Below are 25,078 nucleotides of genomic sequence, written 5' to 3'. Positions count from 1 at the left end.
AGCCTAATATCCAATGTGATGGTATTTGGAAATGGGACCTTTGGGAGTCACTTGCATCATGAAAGTGGAGTTCTCATGGTGGGGTTAGTGCTCTTATAAAAAGAGACGCGAGAGAGTTTGCTTCCTCTCTCTTTGCTATATGAGGATACAAAAAGATAATTGTCTGTAAGCCATGAAGACTGCCACCATCAGCAATGGATCTGCTAATGCCTTGATCTCAGGCATCCCAGCTTCCAGAACTGTAAGAAATAAACGTTTGTTGTTTAAGCCACCCAGTCTATGATAAATTGTTATAGTAGTGCAAGCTAAGACAATTTCCATTAGGAAAATAAAGACAAAATACACATTTTATACACTTACATATGTTTATTCTCTTTTTCTAATTAAATATACATACTAAGAAATAATTAAATCTTGTGATAATTATTGTTACATAAATCTGCTAAATGTTGAGAAAAATATAGTATATAATTTATAATTACATAAAAATTTAATTTAAAAATCATATGTTTAAATTATATCTTAGCTATTTACATACATGTTTAGTAACTAGTTTACAATTGTAGCTGATACTTAAAGAGGATAAATAGGGCTATTTGAATTTTGTTAAATATGCCTTAAAATTGAATCCAAGTCACATTACTATAATAAAATTATCATTATCAGTAATTAAATAGCTTTTTGATGTTATGAAAGCCATATTTTGTAGAGTACAAGAACCAAGTGAAGAGGGAAAGTTGTAAGCGCTGTGAAACTTAAATCCTGGTGTTTTTTCCCATTGACAACTAAAATTGCTGGTGATCGTCATGACCAGTTGATTTCTAATGGTTCTTCTAGAGTAACATTGTTCTGGGTCAGATCAATATTTAATATCTAAAAAAGTAAAATGATAATTACTTGTTTAATCAGAACCACATTTTTCTTGTTTTAATGAATGATATTTCAAAAACAAGTTTTCTAATAAATAGTATATACCTTTATTTTCTTTTATATCTTGAGAAAGTTTTACTCTAGGAAAGTCTGCAACCATTTCAGCAACAATTTCACCCACCCTACCCATTTTACCTAAGGTTAAAATAAATCTCAGAAAGGTGGAATTGCTGTCAAAAGATACTGAAAAACCTGTAACTCTTAGCCAATTTTATTGATTTCTATGACTTTACTCTTTTCACATAATTTCTAAATATGAAGTTTTTTATAACTGCACTACATGAATCTCAATGCATCCCTTTTTCAAGTATTACCCAGACATTTTCAGTCAAAGTTTAGATTTAAAAGTGTTATTTTATCTCAATCAGAAAATATTTTATGATGCTTAATTTATTGCCAATGATTCAATTTTGCATGTGTCACTTTATTTCACTGGAGATAATCTGAAGTAGACAGTAGAGAGATTATTATCTCTATCATGGAGATTATTCAGTTGCTGTAGTCAAATGATCTTCTGTCATAGTTTTATGATACGACGATTTCAGGAGACTTTACCATTGCTGCTTTTTGTCCAATGAACTGACAAGATTTTCTGTGCTTTAGCTCAGCAAGTTTGGATTCAGTCATCAAATATGCAAGAGGAGGGGAGGTGAATCCTTTACTGCCTACCACATAACAGGCCTTTTCATAAGGACTTTGTAAAATTTAATCTTCCTTAATTTGTTAGACAGGTTTAAAACAGATCTAAACTATTTTTTTAACTTAAATGTAGAAAGCAAAAATATACCACATAGCTTTTAATACTTTTTACAAAAATCAGTTGGACATAATTGTTGCTACAAAAATTTTTAAATTATATTGCTAGAACAATTAAATAATCTCTGTCATAAATTAAAGGGCAAGCAGGGTAGAGAAAGAAATTGATCATCCTCTCTTCCTTTCCTATGTATCTATGAAGGCTTGGAAAACAGTAATTGCTCATAAATATTGAGTTTATTTAAATACACTTAGAAGGAACTGCTCAGAGTTGTTGGTTAAAGTAAATGTATATTTCGTCATCACTGAGGTAATGAAACTCAAATATTTGTTCTCAATGCTTAAAATTCTTTGTGAATGTTTTTAAAGAGAGTAGAAAAAAATGATTTTTAAGGGTTTGTTTATACTCTACATATTTGATCAACACGACCTTGAAATAACAACCCAAAATATTAAATTATCTTATTTGGCATTGTTTATTTACTTTATTTTTACCATAAAAGTTGTGAGCTTAATTTTCATCATTGTAATTAGTAAATGAAAAGCAAGACATTATTTAAGCCAAACCATCTTTTCTTTATCTGATTGAACATTAGACAGTACAAAAAAGTGATTTCTAATTGTGACTGATAACTATTGAGTAGTTATTTTGGGGAATTAATTTTGCTTCTTTGGGGACCTAATTTCTTTGTCAGCCACATAAGACTACTGGACTAAATCAGGTATTCTGGAATTTTATAAACAAGTCAAATTTTAAAAATAAAAATATGAGTGTAAGGCACTAAGATACTAACTTTTATTTTACCGGGGAAAGACACATTAAATATATCAAAGTTGGGAAATTATATTTTATATTTCCCATCCTTGATATAGTTTTAAGAAAAACAGCGAGTTGTACTGCAAAAGCAGTAAGAAAAACATAGTTCCATATTAAGGAAAACCCCACTTGTCAACAAAACAGCAATAGCAGTAGGATGGGTGTTAAGTTTCAAAAAGATGGAACAGACTTTCAGGTCCTGTTTAACTCTGGCATTCTCTGACACCTACAAGGATCTAAGACTGCGTCCAAGATGGACTTTTTTTTTTTCTTTTTTAGGTTCAAGTTAGTCAAACAACTGACTATTTTAGAAGTTAAGTTCATTTAAAGTCACTGATTAATGGCTCTTTGTTTTTACCCAAGTTTAAACAGTAAAGGGTGGGTACACACACATTTACACAATTTTAGTAGTGCGTAAGTGCATAAGTAGGCTTAAACTTAAAATGAACACTTAAAACAGCTGTTTTCTAGAATGTGTGTTTGAAATTCACCTTTGCAAGCCATAGATTCACAGAATTTATAACTGGAAGGAGCTTAAGAGATTGATCATTTACTTGGCATTTTTTTTTTTTTATTCAATTAGATACAACAGTAGGCCTACAGTTTTTTGTTCAAGGTAAAGAGCTAAATACTGGCAGCAATGATGCTTTAACACAAGAATCCTGACTCCTTGTATAGTATCTGTATCATATGTATCACACTCCTGTATTAATGGGTGCTGACAGTTTCATTAAGTTTGCAAGAATTTTCAAATACATTTTCAAGACATATTCAATGTTTAAATTCAGATATCTTGTTTTTAAAATGTATTTTATGAGGCACTTTATCATATAGGGATAAGAGTTATTTTAAGTTTTAATTTAATTTTGCTTTGATTGTATCATAATAATAATAAAATAGGTGTCATTAGATTGATTTGTATGACAGTTTATTAAGGATAATAATAAGGAAATAAACATGGAGGCCCAATGAAAAGGAATATGTGAAGAATGTCATAATTGACTCATAATTATGTTTCTTACAGATGAGGGATATAAGAAGTCCATGTAGATGCTTTAAATACATATGTTTTTGAAAAATATCTTTTTATGTTACTTACCGTCTTGGTATCGTCTTCATGAAAAGGAAGCGAATTTTGATTTCCATTATACCTTAGAGTTACCACATTGACAGGAGTAGTTCTTTTCCCCCATACATGAATGGACCCAAGCCTTGTTTCACTTTTATTTATGTAACCTCTTTTCAGTATAGTGCTTGTTAAGGTGGTCTATAAGATAAAGAAAAAGGAATAACATAAACACCTCATTTGCAAAAGCAATTCAATCTAAAAAAAATACACAAAAGTGTATTTCATAGTATAATAAATTGTTCATCTGTGCATTTGATATAAGGTATTTTATATAATAAACATGAAAAAACTTCAAATATTCTTCCTTTTTTCCTATGTATCCATTTATTGAGACAGGGTCTCCCTCTGCCACCCAGGCTCAGAAAGTTTGGATTCAGTCATCAAATATGCAAGAGAAGGGGAGGTGAATTCTTTACTGGCAGGCTGAAGTGCAATGGTGCAGTCATGACTCACTGCCATCTCGAACTCCTAAATTTTAGTGTCCCTCTAGCCTCAGCCTCCTATGTTGCTGGGACTACAGTTGCATGCCACCATACCTGGCTAATGTTTTTATAGAGATGGGGTCCCACTATGTTGCCCAGACAGATCTTGAATCCCTGACCTCACACAATCCTCCCATGTCAGCCTCCCTATGAACTAGGATTATAGGCATGAGCCACCCCACCCAGCTGTGAACTTCAAATATTCTTTAACAGAATTGCATATAAATAATCTTACATACCTGGTTTAAATTAAATTGTACAGATAAATATAGGTCTCTTTCATAGGTGTCTGTAGAGAGAGAAAGAAAAAAAAAGTGATATATTGTTATTTCCAAAGAAGAACCATAGTAAATACCTGTATACTTTGCATCTCTTTCCCTGTATAAAAAGTAGCAAATAGTATCAAGGTGTATCTATTTTTTCTCTAAGCCTATTTAAGTAATTCAGATACAATTCAAGAAGCCCTGGAAATGAAGGATGAGTCACCAGGTAAGGTCCTAAGAAGACAAGCTAGGTGGTATATGTGTGTGTAGGGGTAATGATAAAGCAGTAACAAGTTGAAAATCACTTTCACATACAACACTGGGAAGGTGGCAAGAAGTGCACAAGTAGTCCAAAAATAAACAGAATTCAGTGATGATAGCAATGGACACTTACTTGTCACCTTAGTGACTGACAAAATAATATAAAGGAAAAAAAGACATGGTAGCAACACATTCTAGCGTCATTTGAAAAAACAAATTCAATTGTTAAGATATTGTTACAGGTCAATTAAAATTAAACTGACAAAATATAGGTTTATAGCAACCTCTTTAAGGTATAATCATTATTTTTTAGTTTTTATTTTTTGAGACAAAGTCTGGCTTTATCGTCCCAGCTGAAGTGCAGTGACACAATCATGGCTCACTACAGCCTGGACTTCCTGGGCTCAAGCAATCCTCCCACCTCAGCCTCCTGAGTGGCTAGGACTACAGGCATTCACTTCCATGCCTGGCTTTTTAATTTTTTTTTATCTTTGTAGAGGCAGGTTCTCCCTATGTTGCCCAGGTTTGTTTTGAACTCCTAGACTCAAATGATCCTTCTGCCTTAGCCTCCCAAAGAACTGAGATTATAGTCATGAGCCACCATCACCAGTTTGAAGTATAATCTTGCTGTATTTAAAACCCATTTTAATGATAATCCTAGGGCTAAAACTTGTTAAGTGCTTTTTTTATCAAATTCTAAATAGTTTATCACATTTACTCTGAAAGATATGTTATTATTATTCCCGCTGTATAGAAGAATAAAGTGGCTTTCAAAGCAGTTAAATAAATTGCCAAAGGTAGAAAAACAAACAAAAAAAAAAAACATAAAAGCTAATTACTGTCAAGGTCTGGAATCAAGCCCAGTTTTCCCTGACTTCTAAGATTATATTCCTATGTAAAAAAACAAATAAGCATACATAAGATAGACAGAGCAAAGTAGAGTCAAATAAATAAAACAATATTGGGGTAACATTGAAAGAGCAATATATTTTAATTCTCTTCTCTCCTTATACATATCAGAGCTGTATTCATTAACCCACTAACATTAATTTGCTATTGATTTTACCTATACTAAAATAGATATTCTGCCTGAAACTTTTTTATATATGCTAATGTATGTATGGCTAATTTAATATGTATTACAAGACATATTAGTGTCAATATTCCTTAACCATTTTAGTTCTTATTTTCAATATACAATTACAGCTTAAGTTTTCATGAACAAACTTTTTTTTTTTTTTCCTTGAGACGGAGTCTTGCTCTGTCGCCCGGGCTGGAGTGCAGTGGCCGGATCTCAGCTCACTGCAAACTCCGCCTCCCGGGTTTACGCCATTGTCCTGCCTCAGCCTCCCAAGTAGCTGGGACTACAGGCGCCCGCCACCTCTCCCGGCTAGTTTTTTGTATTTTTTTTTTTGGTAGAGACGGGGTTTCACCGTGTTAGCCAGGATGATCTCGATCTCCTGACCTCGTGATGATTACAGGCTTGAGCCACCGCGCCCGGCCGAACAAACTTTTAAGTATAGAATTCTGAGTTAAAAAAGCAAAGGTGACAGCTATTAGGAAGATATGGGTAGCTTTGTTGTTTTTAATAAGAGGAAGAAGTATCTCACATATGATCTTAGTCAGGGACACACACATAGCTATTTCATTAAGATAAGTAGAAAAATTAACATTTTACTAAGCTCTAACTTTATTAATCAAGAATGGTCAAAATTTACTTAATGTTCAGTTTCAGAAGTTCATTTTGATTTACCTTTAATTATTTCATGATAATTTGTTACCACATTATAATATATCACAAAATTTGAACATATTTGTTTAAAAGAAAGAAATCATTTCAGATAGGATGCCCATCAATTAGATTGTTGTGTTTGCTGTGAGAGAAAACCTCTTTGGAGATTCTGATCTAACAAATCCAGAGAATAAGCATTTGGTATATATGATTATTGCTGTTAACTCAAGAAATTTCAAGGGACTATTTAAAAATATCTATACTTAATTATACCAAGTATACTGATATTGTGAAACATAACAAAATAAATAGACCCAATTGGCAAAAAGCTACTTTTTATACTTGCATGAGGAGATCATAGAGAAATATTTGAATTATGCTCAGGGACTTTCCAGTGATTACAAAAAGTCTGCCATGAAACTTGAATAGAGTAAAGTCCACACCAAATGTTTTCATCTATATCTTAGTTTGATAGGAAGAGCTGGAGAAAATTCTAAGAGAAGTTTTGTCTACCTAACTGATAAAATGAATTAACTTAATTTGTTAATTATGAGATTCAAAGATCCCAAGTTGCATACCTAAACTTTACACCCTTGGGAAATTGAAGGCAAATTTCCTGTTGAACACAAAGAGAAAGGCTGAAAACTTCACAGACCCTCAGTTGTTGCAGTAATGAAGGTCAGAGCTCTAAAAACAAAGGACTAACTCATGTTGGTATCTTCACTTTCTAAGTCACAAAATGTTATAAAGAGGGATTTATTTTTCCCAAGAGTCTTGCTCTCTAGCATACAATTCTTCTATCAACTTTATTATACTTATTTACTAATGGATTATTTCTTATGGTTGCAGAATATTAACTATGATTCATTTTAAAAGATAAAAAGTGCATGTCTTTGCTATTAATGAAAAAACTATTATCTTTGGATAAGTTATTTAAATTGTAATATTAAATTGTAGAGAACTATCAACTTCACACAGATGTCAGTTTTTATGATTAAAGTTTGTGTCAAGAAAATGTTCAGAACGCTCATCTAGTAGTACTGACACTATTAAATGGCAGTCAGTAAACTTATCCTCTATCAGGGTTTACATACAGCATAAAAATCTCCTATGGGAGATTTCTGAGTTTCTCCTAAAATTAATGAAACTTGAATGAGTCCTATAATCTGCATTCTTAGCAAGCTGTCTCAGGTGTTTCTGATAACAACAGCTAACGGATTTCACATGGCTAGGAGTTTAGAAGTTTAGTATGGTCTGGGGGAATAGTTATGAATGGAATAAGCCTAGGTCTAAAGTAAAATATATCTCCTCATGTGAAAAAATGCGAAATACTAAAAAACAAACAAGCAAAAAGAGTAGACATAAAAACACAGAAATTAAATTTACTTGAAATTGGTTTCTGGACTACCTCCTTGTTGTAGAGGCACCGCTCGTGCATTTTGGGGGCTCAGAAAGTGATTTCTCAAAATAAATGTCCCAGAAGCAACAATGGAAGCAAAGGTTCTCCCTGACCTTCTCCTGCCTTCCTGTCTCTTGCCCCTTATTCTCTAGTCATAGAAACTAGAATTCCTTTTCCCAAAGGTGAGTCATAGAAACTAGAACCCTTTTCCCCCAAAGCTAGCTATAAAGCCTAGAAATGTTACTCTCTTTCCCTGCTTTTCTGTGTAACAGTTGGCCATGAAGAAATTAACAACCTCCTTCCAGAGGGGTCTCACCCCATAACTGAGAGGAAGAAATGCTAAAATTAATAAGCCAACAAGAATGTGGACAGGCCTTGCTAGATTTCCTCACTCAATCTATTTCCATTAGCTTATACCCTTTTTGTCCAATCACATTTCTACATAGCAGTTCCTGTTTCACTGAAACTCAGAATACAGTCTGAGAGCGTTCTCTGTATCTTGATGCCTTTATTCTGAAGTTTCCTGTTTCACACAAAACTATTATTACATACGCTTGTTATGCTTTTCTCTTGTTAACTTGTGTTTTGTTATTGGTGTTGGCTGTGACCCTTATGGTAAATGAGGAAAAGTATCACTCTTTTTTTGTCCCTACAGCATCAATATTTTGCACATATAATAATGTGGTTATTCAGCTAAGTTAACTTTATATATATGCCAAATGTCTATTATGTGAATAGCACTGTGCTAGCTTCTGGAAGTACAAAGATAATAGATACGTAATTCCTGACCACACAAATTTCTTACCTAGACACTTACCATAGGGATTGACTAATTTAGGATAAGAAAAGTCTTTAAATGTTTGTGACATTGTTTATTTAAGTTGATTCAGTGAATTTAGTAAAATATTTTAGCCTTGAATAATATTAATAGCTTTGTACTCAGCTTCCAAAGAACAATAATAGAAAACATAAAAGTAATGTGATAGAATATGTCATCAATTAAATTTATCTACTAAATAGAGCACTCACCTATACTTTCTCCATCATCCCAAAACAGAGAACCCTGCGCCATCTGATTATCATCTGCAGCAACAATGAGCTTCATGTATTTTTGTCGACTATAAGAAAGAAATATATAATTTTACCCATGTTTGTAGGATAGCATATGTCTAGGTATGATATGATATGCACGTAAGAATCTACAGGAACACAGGCCTTAAGGAGTGTGCAAATGACTTAGATCGAGAAAATTAAAGCATTCCCATTTTTCTAAATTAGTTAACATAAATTATATAAAACAATAATTTTTTTCATATTTAGCTGGGTGCGGTGGTTCACACCTGTGATCCCAGCACTTTGGGAGACCAAGGCAAGCAGATCATGAGGTCAGGAGTTCAAGACCATCCTACCCAACATGGTGAAACCCCATCTCTACTGAAGTACAAAAAATTAGCTGGGCGTGGTGGCAGGTGCCTGTAGCCCCAGTTACTTGGGAGGCTGAGGCAGGGAAATTGCTTGAACTCAGGAAGTGGAGGTTCTAGTGAGCCAAGATTGCACTACTGCACTCCAGCCTGGTGACAGGGCGTGACTCCGTCAAAAAAAAAAAAAATTATTCGTATTTAATAGGAAATATCATGCATGCCTTTTGATCTCAAGAGTTAACATAATATAACAAATCAAAAGTGGCCTCATTGAAAGTAATTAAAACCACGTTAAGTTTATTAATATATTTACTCATGCCTCTCTTGGGTAATCCTGTCATTAAGCATTAAACATGAAACAATTTTAATATCATTTTTAAATCTTTCATGACTTAAGCCTTCCTCAGATTTCCGTACATAAATAACTGAGTTATCACTGGTTAAAATTAATAAGAATGTATAAAGTAGTCTCCAAGTTCTAAGTTACATCCTTGTAATAAACAATACCTTTCAACATGTTCCTACATAGGGCTATTTGTGAACTAAATACTTGCTTCCATGTTAAATCTCCAGCAATCTTTGAGAAGCAACTTGATTTAGCAGCCTCATATTGTTTGAAATAATTTACCAGATCAAATGTTTTAGCTGTCTGCCTTTTCCAATCACAAATGCTGAAGAATATATGGCCATGGAAGTCTCCTAAAATTTCCAGAATCTCTAGAGTTCAAATCTCCACAGCAATTTGATATTTTTCCGTGAAATATATTAACATATCTTAGCATGAATATGTATATGAATTTCAGTTCACAGTCACTAGGGTTTAAATATAATTTAGAAACATCAAAAATATGGCTTAACCTGCAACTTCCTGACATATACTAAAACTTGTGATTAGAAAGAGTTTTACAACTTTTTATACTGTACAATGATCTGCCTTCTCTCTCATAAAAAAAAAAAAATAAGGTTTATTCAAGGCACAACTTATGAATGGTCTCCTCCATGAAGCCCTCACTTTTCAGGTGCAATAATGTATCTCCTGTTTAACTGATATCAGGATAGAATATTAGTAGAAACGGACCTGGGTAGGTCAAGGAGATTAGAATATTCTGTTCATGCCAACTGGGGCTGTCAGCATGTAGATGATCGAGAGATGATACCGCACAAAAAGAGAAGAAAAACAGAGACAGCGTCCTCTAGAACCTGAGTGTCGAAGCAAGGAATTTTGCAAGGGAAATAAAGATTGACTAGAATAAGAAGTTTACACCTACGTCAGTCTGAGAACACAGAGCAGATCCATTGTCCCTGGTAAATTGGACCTATTGCTGAATGATAGAAAGAGAAATCCAGGTAGAGGTGCTCAGGCAAAGAAGAGAAGGGTCTGGCCAGACAATTAGTTATAAAAATGGTGCTAGACAGAAAATCTGGGATAGGCTTCATATTTATATAGAACAAGGTCATTAAGAAACAGGTCTGGAGTTCCAGACCAGCCTCGCCAACACGACGAAACTCTGTCTCTACTAAAAACACAAAAATTAGCCAGGCGTGGTGGCAGGCACCTGTAATCCCAAATACTCAGGAGACTGTGGCAGGAGAATCACTGGAACCCGGGAGGTGGAGGTTGTAGTGAGCCGAGATAGTGCACTCCAACCTGAGCAACAGAGCAAGAGTCTGTCAAAAAAAAAAAAAAAAAAGGAAAGAAATAAAGAAAAAAAGAAAGAAAGAAAAAGAGAAAGAAGAAAAGAAAGAAAGAAAGAAAGAAAGAAAGAAAGAAAGAAAGAAAGAAAGAAAGAAAGAAAGAAAGAAAGAAAGAAAGAAAGAAAGAAAGAAAGAAAGAAAGAAAGAGAGAAAGAGAGAGAAAGAAGAAAGAAAAAAGAAAGAGAAAGAGAAAGAAGAAAGAGAAAGGAAGGAAGGAAGGAAGGAAGGAAGGAAGGAAGGAAGGAAGGAAGGAAGGAAGAAAGAAAGAAGGAAAGAAAGAAAGAGGAAGGAAGAAAGAAAGGCAGAGGAGAGGAGAGGACAAGAAAATAAAATACGGGAAGAAAAGAGAAAAAAAACAAGTCTGGTTCCTCTTGGACGGCAGGACACTTAGTAGTTTGATGGAGTAGTGATACTGCCCATGAATATCTACATTTTCATGGACTGTAATGAGTCAGGAAATATATCACAAGACAGACAAAGAGAGGCAAAGAAAGGGAAACAGAAAATTAATGGAAAAGAAAGGGACACCTCCAAGCTATACTGTCTTAAAGTTTATAAAATGGTTCATCAAATGGAATATTATTCAGTGCTAAAAAGAAAAGAGATACAAGCCAGGTATCTCATGGAGGAACCTTAAATGCATATAGCTAAGTGAAAAAAGTCAAATTGAATGGTTACATACTGTATGATTCCAACTATATGACATTCTGGAAAATACAATTTTATAGAAATAGTAAAATATCAGTGGTTGCCATGGGTTGAAAGAGCGATGAATAGGTGACACATAAATTATGTTTAGGGGAGTAAAACAATTCCAAATGACACCAGTGGTGGATGCAGGTCATCATACATTTGTTTAAACCCAGAGAATCTACAACATCAACAGTGAATCCTAATGTAAATTATAGTCTTTGGTGATAAGTGTTAGTGTAGGTTCAACGACTGTAATAAATGTGCGACTCTTACGGGGGGTGTTGAAAATGAGACAGAGACAGCAGAGGGTAAATGGGAAATCTCTGGATCTTCTCAATTTTGCTGTATAAAATTGCTCTAAGAAATAAGTCTTTAAAAAAAGGTTCATCAATATTTCATGTTTTCATAAAATGATCTTCATAATACTAGATCTTCCACATGTCAGAAGCAGAAAAGTAGGGTAAAAACCTTGTTGAGGCAATCATTCAAAATATAAGACATTAATTTGTCATTACTTCTGCATATTATAGACAGATCATAAAGGTTTAGTTTATATTTTAATCTGGAAAGCTTTCTTACTTTAAGAGGAAATATCCTGTTGGAAGACAGTTTTCCATGGGTCTCTTGCATTTTTGTATGTCACATGCAGAGGCACTGACAGCGTGTCTTCTGAGCTGTCTTTTCAGGGATGTTTTAAAAGTGAATAACGTTGGATGGCAGGGTTTTAAAAAAATTCTTAATATTTCTTCTTACTGTCCAATATAAAAAAGATAAGGTCTTTTTTCAAAACAAATAATGGACAGATTTGTTTGTAGTCTTATTAAAGACACTGTTTTCCTAAACTTGGGATTCCTTGTTTGTGACACAGACCTCCTACATGTGCAACGCCTGCCTGGGCCTCTCCATGTCATCCCCATGGGACTTGGTGGAAAATAAAACCTGATGCTAAGATAAAGTTCCTGTTTCTTGCTATGTCATAAACCACAAACACCTTTGTCTCTGACCTGGCAATCATAGTACTGAGGCAGGCTAATGTAGAAGCTTGGCAATGGGGTAAAATTTCAGACCTTTTCTATTTCTTAACAATGCTAGCATGATGTATCTCATAATTTAACCTGAGCTTTGTAAACAGTTCACTTACCTGTAAAATGTGTTTCGAGCTGGCTCTTGACATGGTAGGATGTGACCACCACGGACATGTAGGTTTATTGTCTCAAAAGGAGCATTAAATGTGTAAAATTGTCCTCTGACACCAATATCTTTGCCCTGGAAATGAAAGGGATGGAAAGAAGAACAGGTGGAGCAAGAAGTGGAATCATCAGCAACATTGGTACTTGAGGATATATATTTTAAAAAATCAAATGATATGCTTTTAAATTTAAAAATTAACATTTATTCAGAAAATCTTAATTTGTTTCACTGTTGTAACCATTTTACTATATATATACATATATATATATGTATATATATCTCATAACATGATGTTGTATACCTTAAATATACACAGTGGAATTTATTTTTTAAAAGTATATCTTTAGAATCTAGTTTAATATAAGTCTTTATGATAGCTTTGAAAGTCATTTATAGTGTTGTTTTTGTGGAGCTCACATGCCTAAAGTGTGTGGATTTTTGAAAGGTCACAAAAGCTCTCCTTGACTTGCCATGTACATTATTCTTGGAAGGACTGCACTACCTTTAATGATCATTTTACATATCCAATAAAAGGCAATTATCTTTTTGTGTGTAATGTGTAATTACCATGTTTATTTGCTAAAATAAATCAATGACTACATAACAAAGTGCAGCAGAATAAATTAACTCTCTTTCACTGTGGGTTAATCCAATTCAGCTATAATTTACCAGAAATGTTACTTTCCACTCTTTTTAAGTGGAAAGTAAATCCAACACACCATTAATGAAAAGGCTGGGACCAAACATTTACCCATTTCTGTTTAGTCAATTCCCCAGAATTCCTTAAATACTTACTGTATGGTAGTCAAACCACCGAGCATTGGGGACGTAGGCATTTACAATTTGAACATACTGGAATGCAAATAAATAGCCATTAATTGTATATAAACCAAATAAAATTTTGTAAACAAAAATATGTGGCAGGACTTACAGGTTCCAGTACTGGGGTAACCATAAACGCTGGACCCCATAAGAACTGCTTGAATATATCCCAGGTTGGTTTTTCGTCAAAGAACCTTGACAAAATTATCACAAATAATTAAATTAAAAGAAATAACTTTCTCCTGAATACTATAAAATCATTATTCAAATCACATTTTGTATTATAGACTTTTCTGGATTAAAATAAAAACAAAATGATAAAAAATTTAAAAATGTATCATTTGGATTGTAATAGCACAATGTGCAGCAGCATAATACTTTATGAGTAAATCTAGACTATAACTAAATTTCCTGAGAAAATAGAGAATTGTGATGGACATGTAACATCAACTAAATGAGAAATTACTTTGGAAGAGAACTAATAGAGGTACAAATATTAGCTTTGCCTAGTATATGATCAACAAATTAAAAAGCATATTAAAAACACTCTGGAAGAAAATTGTGAGACATATTATAATAATTTTAATTCATTAATTTAAAAAAAAGTTTGCTTATCCTGCTTAATAAACTCTCTGAATAGTAGATTTACATGTTCCTAAAGGCTCTGTAACATGTTAATGGATTTCTGAATTTGAGATATAAATGGCTAGGAAAAACAAAGATGTTGTTTTTGTTTTGTTTTTAATGGTTTAAGAGCCACTGTTAAATGTTAACATTTCTTCTCCAATTGAAATGAAAAAGAAAAGTTGTTTCTTAAAATTTGTTCTTTTGCTGTGGTTTTGTTTTGCCTTATTAAAAGCTGAGATTAATGCTGAATTGGAAAGCTGGGCTTACTCCTCCATAAATTCATGAAAGTAGAAACCCAGGTATTCTCAATAGGACAACAGTCTGTATAGTTAATAATAATATTTCTGACTAGTGACTCAACCCAGAGCTGATATGCCGATTATCCTGGGAAGTAAATAGGAATAACAGAAGGGGTAAAGTCTGTAAATAAAAAGGAGATCAATAAAATGTTATCAGAAATAAAGAAGGGATTATGGTAGATGACAAATTAATAAAGCAACCAGAACATAATTTGAATCCAGAAAGAATCTTTTGTTGTTGTTTTAGGAAAACTGGATCACTTATCCTGTCATCAAAAGAGAAGGCATACCAATTAACTTATTTTGGTAAATTTACTTTGGGTGTTATTTTTTAAATTTAGGTAAATATTTGCTTTTTTAAAATGGACTTATCAATAGTGAAATCTAACAAATCAGCTCATTCAATTATGCTAGTAATATAGGGTGCTCAAAAAGCTAAATATACTGTGATTATTCAGGTTTTTTTTTGTTTTTGTGTTTGATTGCATGTTTTGCTTTTTGTGATATCTACAATAAGAATTTGCTGTATTCAACTTAAAGTGTTTGAAAATTTTTGCAAATATGTTCCATGAAATATAATTTTTAAAGTTTGGTCATATGTAAGTTTGAGCTTTAAGAGATTAATCCAAAACAAATTCATAAGGATAATATTGACACTGTTCCTGTATATCTTATTGGGATACATCAAGGAAAAGGTGAGCTGGTCTCCAGTCAGACATCTATATATAGTAGATTTACATAACTGCAGTAAACCTTGATTAATTAAATCATGAGGGGCATTACTTATCTCCCTACAAATGTTGAGAATACTCAATGTAAACACATATACAAAGCTTGTAGAACAATACCTAGTATACAGTAATTATTCTGAAATAGAATTATTACTTTTTAATAACTAATGAATGTGGTTCATTCTTTAATGGTTTATGCTAGACTATTAACGGACATCTTTGTGTAAATGCTTTATTAATCAAAAATGTATGCTAATATAACTGCAAAATTTAACAATCTAAAATGTTTTATATTGCACTATAAGAGATCATTGGGTAAATTAAATGAAAAGTATCTCTCTGTGATAAGAGAAAACAAACTTTGTACTTACTCATGCAAAAGGGGTCGAATAACAGTGCCACCATGAGCATGAATTTCATGCATTTGTGTGTAGAAATAGGGCAATAAGGTGTATCTAATATTTAGAATATTCCTTGACATTTCAGCAAAAGTTTCATTCCAGGAAGCGGGATCTTGTCTCTGAAACAAAGCAAAATAACATAGTTATAAACTTTTATCTTTGTTTAAATCATAATATTCATATTCATATTTGAAGAACTAAAAAGAAATGATATTAATTTATTGTCATGTGCTATGTACTTTCTCCCCAAAAATATTATGAAATAATATTTCTGTCACATGATAAAGAGAAAAGGTACACAATATTTTCATAAGATAAATTCAAATTAAGTCCATGGCTTGATTTAGTTTAAGTGAACATATCCAGAGAAAAGTTCACATTTTAATGAGTGACAAATATATTGTCAATTAGGTGATAGTCGGTGTTAGAGTGATAAGTATAGGGGAGAAATGGAATGATACGTTATCCAAAGTGGATTGAAATAAACACAGACAAGCAGAGCAAATTATGGTGACCATGCACATTGTGGGTCCTCAGGAGAAATGAACAGATTGTGGTACTAAACTGACAGAAGAGAAGGCATAAATTTGAATGAAAGGAAAGAACATGCCTGAGTATTCTCTGGAATGCACACTCCAGCTCAAAAGACTAAAATTTTTAGTCTAAGATTTAGAGTGGGAGGTTAAAAGTCTACAAAAAAGTTCTTGCACGTATTAGTTTAAAAATAATAGGCAAGAAAAGTTATTACTATTTTATATTTCGATTTGCACCAGAGGAATAAACAAGGCTACCACAAAGCTCGAGGTAACATTTAAATGTTTTTCATTGACATCAGCATGACTGGGGCCCTTTATAGTTGTGTCATATCAATGATGATCCCAATCTTTCTGTATTTTCAGGAGTAAGAAAGTTTGAAAGAAAATTTACTGTCATAGCTGTTATATGCAGTATTAGAATACAGAAAACCTTGAAAGTAAAAATGATCCAAGAACTATTAAACTATATGTGATCTTATTGCTGATATTTCCAAAGTAAAAGAAGAAGAAAAAAAGGCAAAAATCATTATCTGTTGCTTATTGACCTCACTGATATGATTTTAGTTTTAACATGTTGATACACAAGCATCTAATTATAAACCATACAATTCGAGTAACACATTTCAACAGTTCATTTGTACCAACTCATAGTTAAACTTAAGTAGAGGTTTCTGTCCTCTAGATTTTTATTTAAAAATACTTCCTCAGTCATTTCCTCCTTCTGTGTTTGAATTTTCCTCAAACACTCCGACGACATTACAATCTTTGGGTATTTTACTTTGTTCCTTCCATGTGGAATTCTCCATATATTTATATTGGTTACTGTTCCCCACACCCATCTCTGCTCTAGTATTTCTTCATTTAATATGTTTCTGAGCACTTTTCCTAAAGCAGAATCTCTGTAAAACTCCATCACTTTAGCTTAATCTATTTTTCCCTTATAGACATTTATTTGTATCTGACCTATTACATATATAATGGTCTATTATTTATATCCCTTTTTAGAATATATAAATCATTGGAGCAAGGACTTGGTAAATATTAAATGGTATACTCTCAATAAAGCATCTCTGTCCAAGCTTTTATTGATTCATGCTCTACTTTCCCTGTATTACAGTTTTATAAATTGCATTATTGACAGCAGATTTTCCTGTTGAGATATTACTGTGTCATCAAGTTATGTCTCTATTGTCCAACTTTCAAATTCTTTCAAAACGTGGTTCCATTCTGCCTACAATCCTTGTATTTCAGCATTTTCTAAAACAAATCTTACTCTATTTCTACCCACCTTTCCAGTAGGGGGGCCATATAGATTTCACAGCACATCATGAGCTCTGCCATTTATTTACTACAGGCAGAACACATCTTTTAAAGACCAGCTCTGTCTTTAACTTTTCCATCATGTGCATTTTGCTAATTTATCATTTCTCTACATTTCTTCACTGAAAATCAGCATCATGAAATTTAGTGCTTATTTAGATATTGGCTCTAACTGTTCATAATTTTCCATAATTTTTAGTAATGTCTCCCCAGTTACTCAAAAAAAGTTCCTCCAGACAATTTCCTCACTACTCCAAAATTATATATAACATCAATAAATATGCCAGCTAAATAGGCCATGTACACTAAAGTATAATGAAGAGTAGCCCAAGTAAGAAAATATTGAAAGTAAATGTAGTAATTACATACCCTAGTATTTGCAATGTTGTGATTCCTTGAGTATGGATAAAATGCTCCAAGTTGCATCCAGCGGGTACAGAGATGATAATCTGAGTTGTTGAAGAAACCACAGATGTCTGCTCCAGTCTAAAATACATTGCTATATTTAGTTAAATTTGAATACTTTATGAATATTTATAATTTATGAAGATAAAAGGAATAAAACTACTTACATATGATATTCCAAAGAGACTAAATTCCATCATACCTACAAAAGTTAGAAAATATATCTTAGAAAGTTACTATTTCATGTATTTTAATATTGGTTTTTATTTCTACTTATGAAGATAGTCTCTTTTTAATATCAACCTCCAAACATGAAACATTTTTCAGATTATGAATGTAATTATCTCATAATGCTTCTCATAATGCTAATACATTTTGACTTTGTAGCATTAGTGATATTTACAAAAATGAGATACTATAAGCTTCCTTGACACTTGCCAGGTGACATATTCAGAGAACAAATACATTATAAACACATTATAGTGTGAGAAGGAAGTGGTGTCTACAATTTCATTTTTGAAAATAAAGATGTTATTTCTGCAGTCATTTAACTATAGGTCTTATTGAACTATAGGTTAAATTTATTTCAGACTATCATTTGAAACAAATTGAATCATCCTTATCAACAAAATCCTCTAAGGAGTAATCAATTCTATAAAATAGAATGAATGTGATTTCTGAGTTCTTATTTTAAAGGAATATTTCTAAGAATTAATTGTTTTCCTTGAATTTATCAACAGTGAACAAATTTTAAGACTAAACATAGAGCACAAAAGTATCTATTTCCCTATTAAAATGATAATGTCTTATTTAGCACTTATTCCATTATTGTCACAAGTTTCTTTTCAAATTTGCTTCGAAATGTTTCATTTTTTAGCATCTATCAGTGATTTATATTCCCTAGAATCTAGACTCTTTTAAATTTTAGTTTCAGAAGTACATTTGCAAGTGTATTATTTAGTAACTTGCTTGTCACAGGGATTTTGTGTACAGATTATTTTGTCACCCAGATACTAAGCATAGTACTTGACAGATTGTTACTCAATCCTCACCCTCCTCTCACACTCCAACTTCATATAGGCCCTGGTGTCTGTTGTTCCCTTCTTTGTGTCCATATGTACACAGTGTTTAGTTCCCAGTTATAAGTGAGAACATGTGATATTTTGTTTTCTGTTCCTATGTTAGTTTGCTTAAGATAATGGCCTCCGGCTCCATCCATGTCCCTGCAAAGGCCATGATCTCGTTTTTTATGGCTGTATAGTATTCTATGGTGTATCGGTACCACATTTTCTTTATTCAGTCTACCTGGGCATTTAGGCTGATTCTATGTTTTTAGTGAATAGTGAACTGGTGAATTCCATGTCTCTGATGAAGAATGTCTTTTGTGAATAGTGTTGTAATGAACCTTCCTGTGCATGTCTTTGTGGTAGGATAATTTCTATTCCTCTGGGTATATAACCACTAATGGGATTTTTGGTTTGAATGGTCATTCTGTTTTTAGCTCTTTGAGGAATCATCACACTGCTTTTCACAATGGTTTAATTAATTCACACTACCACCAAGAGTATATGTGTCAGCTTTTCTCAACAACCTTGACAGCATCTGTTATTTTTTGACTTTTCAATAATAGCCATGAAATCTAGAATTTCTAGTCATTTTTCTTTATTGAGTGTAGACGTTATCTTTGCCAGCTCCTGCCCTTTTCGGCAAGGAGTCTAAGGCCAAAAACAATGACAGTATTTCCTCAAAATAAACTAGTTGGAGATCATTAGTTTCTGCACAACACCCTCATCCAGCTTCCTGGCCCACTGTCTTTTTCTAATGCTGTATGCCATAAAGTATGATGTGAAAAACAAAATTCTGAGGACTTACAAATTTTATGACCTAGCATCAGCAAAGGTGAATATCTACTATAAAACACAAAATAATAATAAAGATGGTGACTTTCACTTACCAATGATTGATTTGTCCATGTTGTCCCATCGTGCATAGTTGTCTCCAAGCCAATGTCCTCCCCATCGTCCACCAGTAGGATATGTGGAACGAGAAATTACAATCCCTCTTTTTCCCGTTGTCCTCTGCAATGCACTAATATAGTGGAGAAGTATTTTTGAGTTTTTACACGAGATATTTTCTCCAAATATATCTACTTATGACTACTTTGTAAAAAAAATAGTGATTTGTGGTGCTTATATTGTCTCTTATTACAACTGGCTGTTGATAAGTTTGTCTTCTCGCATTAAACGATAAAATCCTCAGAAGCATAAAGGACATCTTTTTCCCTTCCAACATTTACCAGAGTGACATGCAGATATTAAGAGGCCTTTATATATTCCTTCAATGAATACAAGTTAAATCAACTATTAATTGAACGAAATCAACAAATTCATCACATCAAGCTTTTATTTTACTTTAATGTATTTTTAATAAAGGCCTATGCTCTAATTATTCGTTGCTCCAACCCTTCTCAACTGTAACATATCAACACTTAATGTACATATTACTGTGCAGAGAATGCCTACTATCATACTCTTTGCTTTAAAGGGTTAATTTGAAGAGAGCAAAGTATTCTTGGGTCTTAAAACTAAAAATAATTGATCCACTTCAAGTGTAGAATCTATTGGAAGTAAGATCTTCTCAACAGAATGGGTTGTGTAAATGAAATCATATGATTTATTTCCCTTCTCAGTCTTTGGAGAATTAATTTAATGACATCCATGTTAAAATATGCTCTAGTTTTAGAAAAAAAGCAATAATTATTTTATACCATCTGCAACTATTGTCCTCTATCTCCCTTTTTTTCCCTCTGTCTTTCTCTCTGACTGAACACTGAGATTACATTATAAGAGTATTAATAATATTTTACTCTAATATTAGTTGGAAATAAAAATTTTATTTTTATATTACTCAAATAATTTGAACATGAATTAGAGCTACAGAACTATCTTAGAAGAAGATACCGCAAAGACATAATCAGGCAGACTTTACTGGGCACTAACACATTATCAACAGTATTGAATCATTTCTTTGTTACAGCTGGATCCCAGTGTTTGTATATATATAAAGCTCCTTCCATGACACGGTGAGATTCCTAAAATCAAGCACGGTACTTTAGTCTTCCTTGCATCCCTTATATCTAATACAATGCTTGGCATGTAAGCTCAAGAAATTTTGAATTAACAAATATTAATTAAATTAAACAATTAAATTAAATTAATTAAATTTAATTAATTAAATTAACAAATATCTCAAGTCAAAAGTACAGGAAACTAAACATGTATTAAACAGACATAATATATGGAACCATTGTTTGCTAATAAAGGCAATATTATGTTAGTCAACTTAAAACTTTCTACTTCTAAATTGTCACTCTTTTAGAAGATCAAAAAAAGAAAATGATCTCACTGCTTTATTTTTTCATAACAAATATAAAAGTGCCATTTAGGAATATTAATGTTTTAAATATACACTACATGCATTTTTTTAAAATTTAATAAGAAATAAATATATAATATGAAGAGTAATAATTGGTGATAACTATAAATTTATATGAAAATGTATTTTTGGAGTTTAGTTTGCAAACAAAATTAATTTTGTTTAATATAAAAATTATTTACAAGGACAGGGTTGTCACAAATTCTTAATGTGTTCATATGCAAGAAAATTATGTTTCTGAAGAATTTCTTTTTTTCTCTATTATATATCTTACACTTGCAAAAATTCTTTACTGATGCTTTAAATTAACAGCTGAATATATGCTTTCTCAGGTTTCTGATTGATAAGGATTCTACATAAAGTAGTTTCACACAATGAGTACAAAGTTACAGTTAGATAGGAAGAATAAATTTAGCAAGGTGACCATAATATATTGTATATTTCAGAATAGCTAAAAGAATTTTAAATTTTCTCACTACAAATAAACGATAAATATCTGAGAAGATAAATAAGCTAATTAGCCTTATTTGATCATTTCACACTGTGTAATGTATGAAAACATCACAATGTGCTCCATATTTACTATTGTTAATTGTAAATTAAAACTATAAAATAAATGAAGTATTTTCATAATAATTTTCTCTTAAGGATATTCTAACCTCTTATAGAAGAGGAATCTTGTCTGTAAACCCTCACACAGAATATTTATTTGGCACCACTAAAGATATAAATTTCAAACACGGTAAATATATTATAATTATTTCCAACATTGTTTCAATTTTACAAATTGCTCAGTCACAATTAACTTAGTTTAAGTTATTCTTGAGAAACACCTTTAAGCCAGAGAGCTTGTTCTTTGTTACCACTTGACATTGGAGACTTCAGCTTATAGGAAAGAGATATTTTTGTTGCGTATTTATTATTGCCTACATGAGCATTTTCTTGAAATATATTTTAAAAATTAGAATATATCTTGATTATTATAAAACAGTTTTTAATAGAAGTAAAACAATTTAGAAACTCTACATGTATCTTACAAAAATGAAATATGTGAAGAGAATATTAAATTTAAAAATTTTAAACATTATTTTTAAGCTTCCAACAATAAATGAGTATCTTTATTTTAGTCATAGTTTCTAAAAGAAAATGTTAAATTAATTAACTTGACTATTATCTTTAATTACTGATGAAATCAATTTATAAACATTTTCCAAACACTTCTACCTCATGACTGGATGGTGTTAAATTATTTTAGAATACAGACTGGTGTGTAGTAGAGAAAAGAAAGTTATTACAGAATTGTTATCCTCAATTTTATGAAAACAACTCTTTGAAAAATCAAATATATATTGCTGAATTATTTTTGAAGGCAATATATTTAGTATTTATTAGAAATATAAATTTTCCCAATTCACATTTCAAATAGTCACATTAGATCAGAAAATATAATATCTGTTTTAATTTTGAAATTGGGTAACAAGTATTTTGCAGGTTAAAATATTTTCATCATGTTTTAGTGTATAATAAAATAATGAAATTTGAAATTTCCTTTAGTAAGAAGACAATGTGAAAGACTATATCATGGAGTTTTATAGATTCATATCTCAAATTTTATATTTTGATATACCAACTGTATCAATGTTCCATTCATCTATATCATTCAGAATCTAATGTCTGGAAGACATGCATTTACTGTCTGGTCTGGAGATGTACAGCTGATTAATAGAAAGTTACAGAAATAACTAAAGTAACTTCTAAATTAGTGAAGAAGTGAGGTATACTGTGTTTGTTTTTTCATAGACTAGTTTTTATTAAAAAAAAAAAAAATACAAGAGACCACTTCCTATAGTTTACAATTCCCTCACTTCAAAAAGACAATCTTATTTTTTCCAGAAAGTTACATTAAATATAGCAAAGCAATATAATTTTCCAAGCTGCAAATTATCCCCGTTTATAGAAATATCCGCAAAAATAATTTATAACTATTGACTTTTTCCATTCCATTCTATGATTATAAAACTCTTGGGCACTTATTTAAAAATTATATATTTAAACACAACCTAAGCATTCAGAGGGAGTCAAAGACATTTAATTTTCCAAGTCCCCTCTAATGAATAGTGTGTACTAATCCCTAATATCTTTAAAGGTAAAAATGAAAATATATGTGTAGTTACATAATCCTTGAATATTTGTCTGAAATTTGAACCCGTAATAGAAGTAGATTTTTAAATGTATTTCTTTCTACATTTGAAGAATAGGCTTTATTTCAGTACAACATTGAATTTTAAATTACAAGAGACAAGAGCAACTGAAGACTCAAAACTTTTGGTGTGGGATTTCTATATGAAGTTTTTTCTATTTGCCATTGGTGTCCATGATTCTTTCTGTAAAACTATTTTCAGTTTCACAAGCTGATTAAATCCCATTTCTGAATCCATGCAACCGCTTCTTTTGTTGGGTTTCTTGTTTGTTTCATGTTAAGTGAAAGAGCACAGTATGTCAAGAAATAGCTAAATGTCAAATATGTGGCAGTTTGTAAGACAGAAAATATGTCACTAAAAACCAAAATGCTGTGGTCTGTATAACTTGAGAAAAAAAAGTGTGTTTATAATTTGTTCAGTTTTCCTCAATGATAAAAAGAAAGACTTTACTCTTCATAATTTGCTTAAATGTAACATGTACCTTATTTATAGTGTTCTTTTACATTTGTCAAGGTCTTTATACATGTGATTAATAATTAGTCTCTAAAATTTTCTGAGTTCAACACTTTTTTGTAACTGAAAAAATTAAAATATTAAGAAAGTATCTGAAACATGAAAAATTTAAGACTGTATAAATTAGGCTACTTATTACTTAATCCAATTAATCTGCTCAATTTAAGTAATGTGGTTGAAACTTGCACTGAAAAGTTTTACGAACAAGAGCAAAATTAGCACTAATAAGTATATGTATATTGATTTCATTTTCAAGGATATTCTATGGAAGATTGTGCTGACTTCCTCCTCATAATTTTACTTAAAAGTGGAAAGGGACCTTACATATGTTTTAAATATCTCTGCATATAGACTATTTGGAAATTTACCTGTATCTACCTTGAACTTATCAAAACAACTTTGATACCTGTGATTGTAACAGGATAATGATGAATTTATTTAAATTTACTAAGCATCCACAATGTATCAGGAACCATGTTTGACTCTGTAATGTGCTTCAGAAGTATACTTATTTCCTGTCTTCTGTGGAGAGGAATTATTTTTTTCAATTTTTGTTAAGCTACATAGTTTCAACTCAAAGCACATAATTTTTGCCAATGAGATCATCAATTTTAAATGTTTTGTTCTTTTTAATGTCTACAGTTTTAGTTAAAGTAAATTTAGCTGTTGATAATTATGCCCCAATATTGTGTTCCAGAAGGACTAATCAAGAGTAATATTTGCCCCAATAAAAAGGTATTGTTAAATGCCTGTTTGTTCACTCTTAAAATAACTTAGTGTTTTGCTTTTGGATTTGGTGAACAAATGAGTTTTTGGTAATACATTCATCTATTCTGAGTTGATTAAGAGTTAATTGCTAGAAATAAGATAAGTAGGTTTTACTAAGCGAGAAATGTTATCCATACTCTTTACTTCAAAATGCTTTTTATTCTTTTATCAACTTCAGTTATTTGTTAGAACAAAAGTTTTCAACCCTGTATGCTCATTAGAACTGCCTGGAAAAATTTTAAATATTCAGA

General features: G+C 31.8%; 1 protein-coding gene across 1 annotated transcript in view; it reads right to left on the bottom strand.

Moving 5' to 3' along the window:
- Nucleotides 1-351: 351 nt before the first annotated feature.
- The window catches only part of SI (sucrase-isomaltase (alpha-glucosidase)), a 107,124-nt gene continuing 82,397 nt past the window's right edge, over nucleotides 352-25,078 (bottom strand). Inside the window, exons 38-48 of the mRNA XM_011944633.1 lie at nucleotides 19,865-19,998; nucleotides 18,078-18,112; nucleotides 17,875-17,991; nucleotides 15,620-15,768; nucleotides 13,701-13,785; nucleotides 13,565-13,621; nucleotides 12,720-12,844; nucleotides 8,799-8,887; nucleotides 4,354-4,403; nucleotides 3,603-3,770; nucleotides 352-873 (exon numbers count right to left, since the gene is read on the bottom strand). Coding sequence (XP_011800023.1) covers nucleotides 805-873; nucleotides 3,603-3,770; nucleotides 4,354-4,403; nucleotides 8,799-8,887; nucleotides 12,720-12,844; nucleotides 13,565-13,621; nucleotides 13,701-13,785; nucleotides 15,620-15,768; nucleotides 17,875-17,991; nucleotides 18,078-18,112; nucleotides 19,865-19,998 — 1,078 coding nt within the window. The 3' untranslated portion in view covers nucleotides 352-804. The remainder of the gene's footprint in view (nucleotides 874-3,602; nucleotides 3,771-4,353; nucleotides 4,404-8,798; nucleotides 8,888-12,719; nucleotides 12,845-13,564; nucleotides 13,622-13,700; nucleotides 13,786-15,619; nucleotides 15,769-17,874; nucleotides 17,992-18,077; nucleotides 18,113-19,864; nucleotides 19,999-25,078) is intronic.

This window comes from Colobus angolensis, unplaced genomic scaffold (genome assembly GCF_000951035.1).
Source record: "Colobus angolensis palliatus isolate OR3802 unplaced genomic scaffold, Cang.pa_1.0 Scaffold234, whole genome shotgun sequence".
Classification (NCBI taxonomy): Eukaryota; Metazoa; Chordata; class Mammalia; order Primates; family Cercopithecidae; genus Colobus; species Colobus angolensis.
This window is presented reverse-complemented; position numbering and strand designations above follow the sequence as displayed.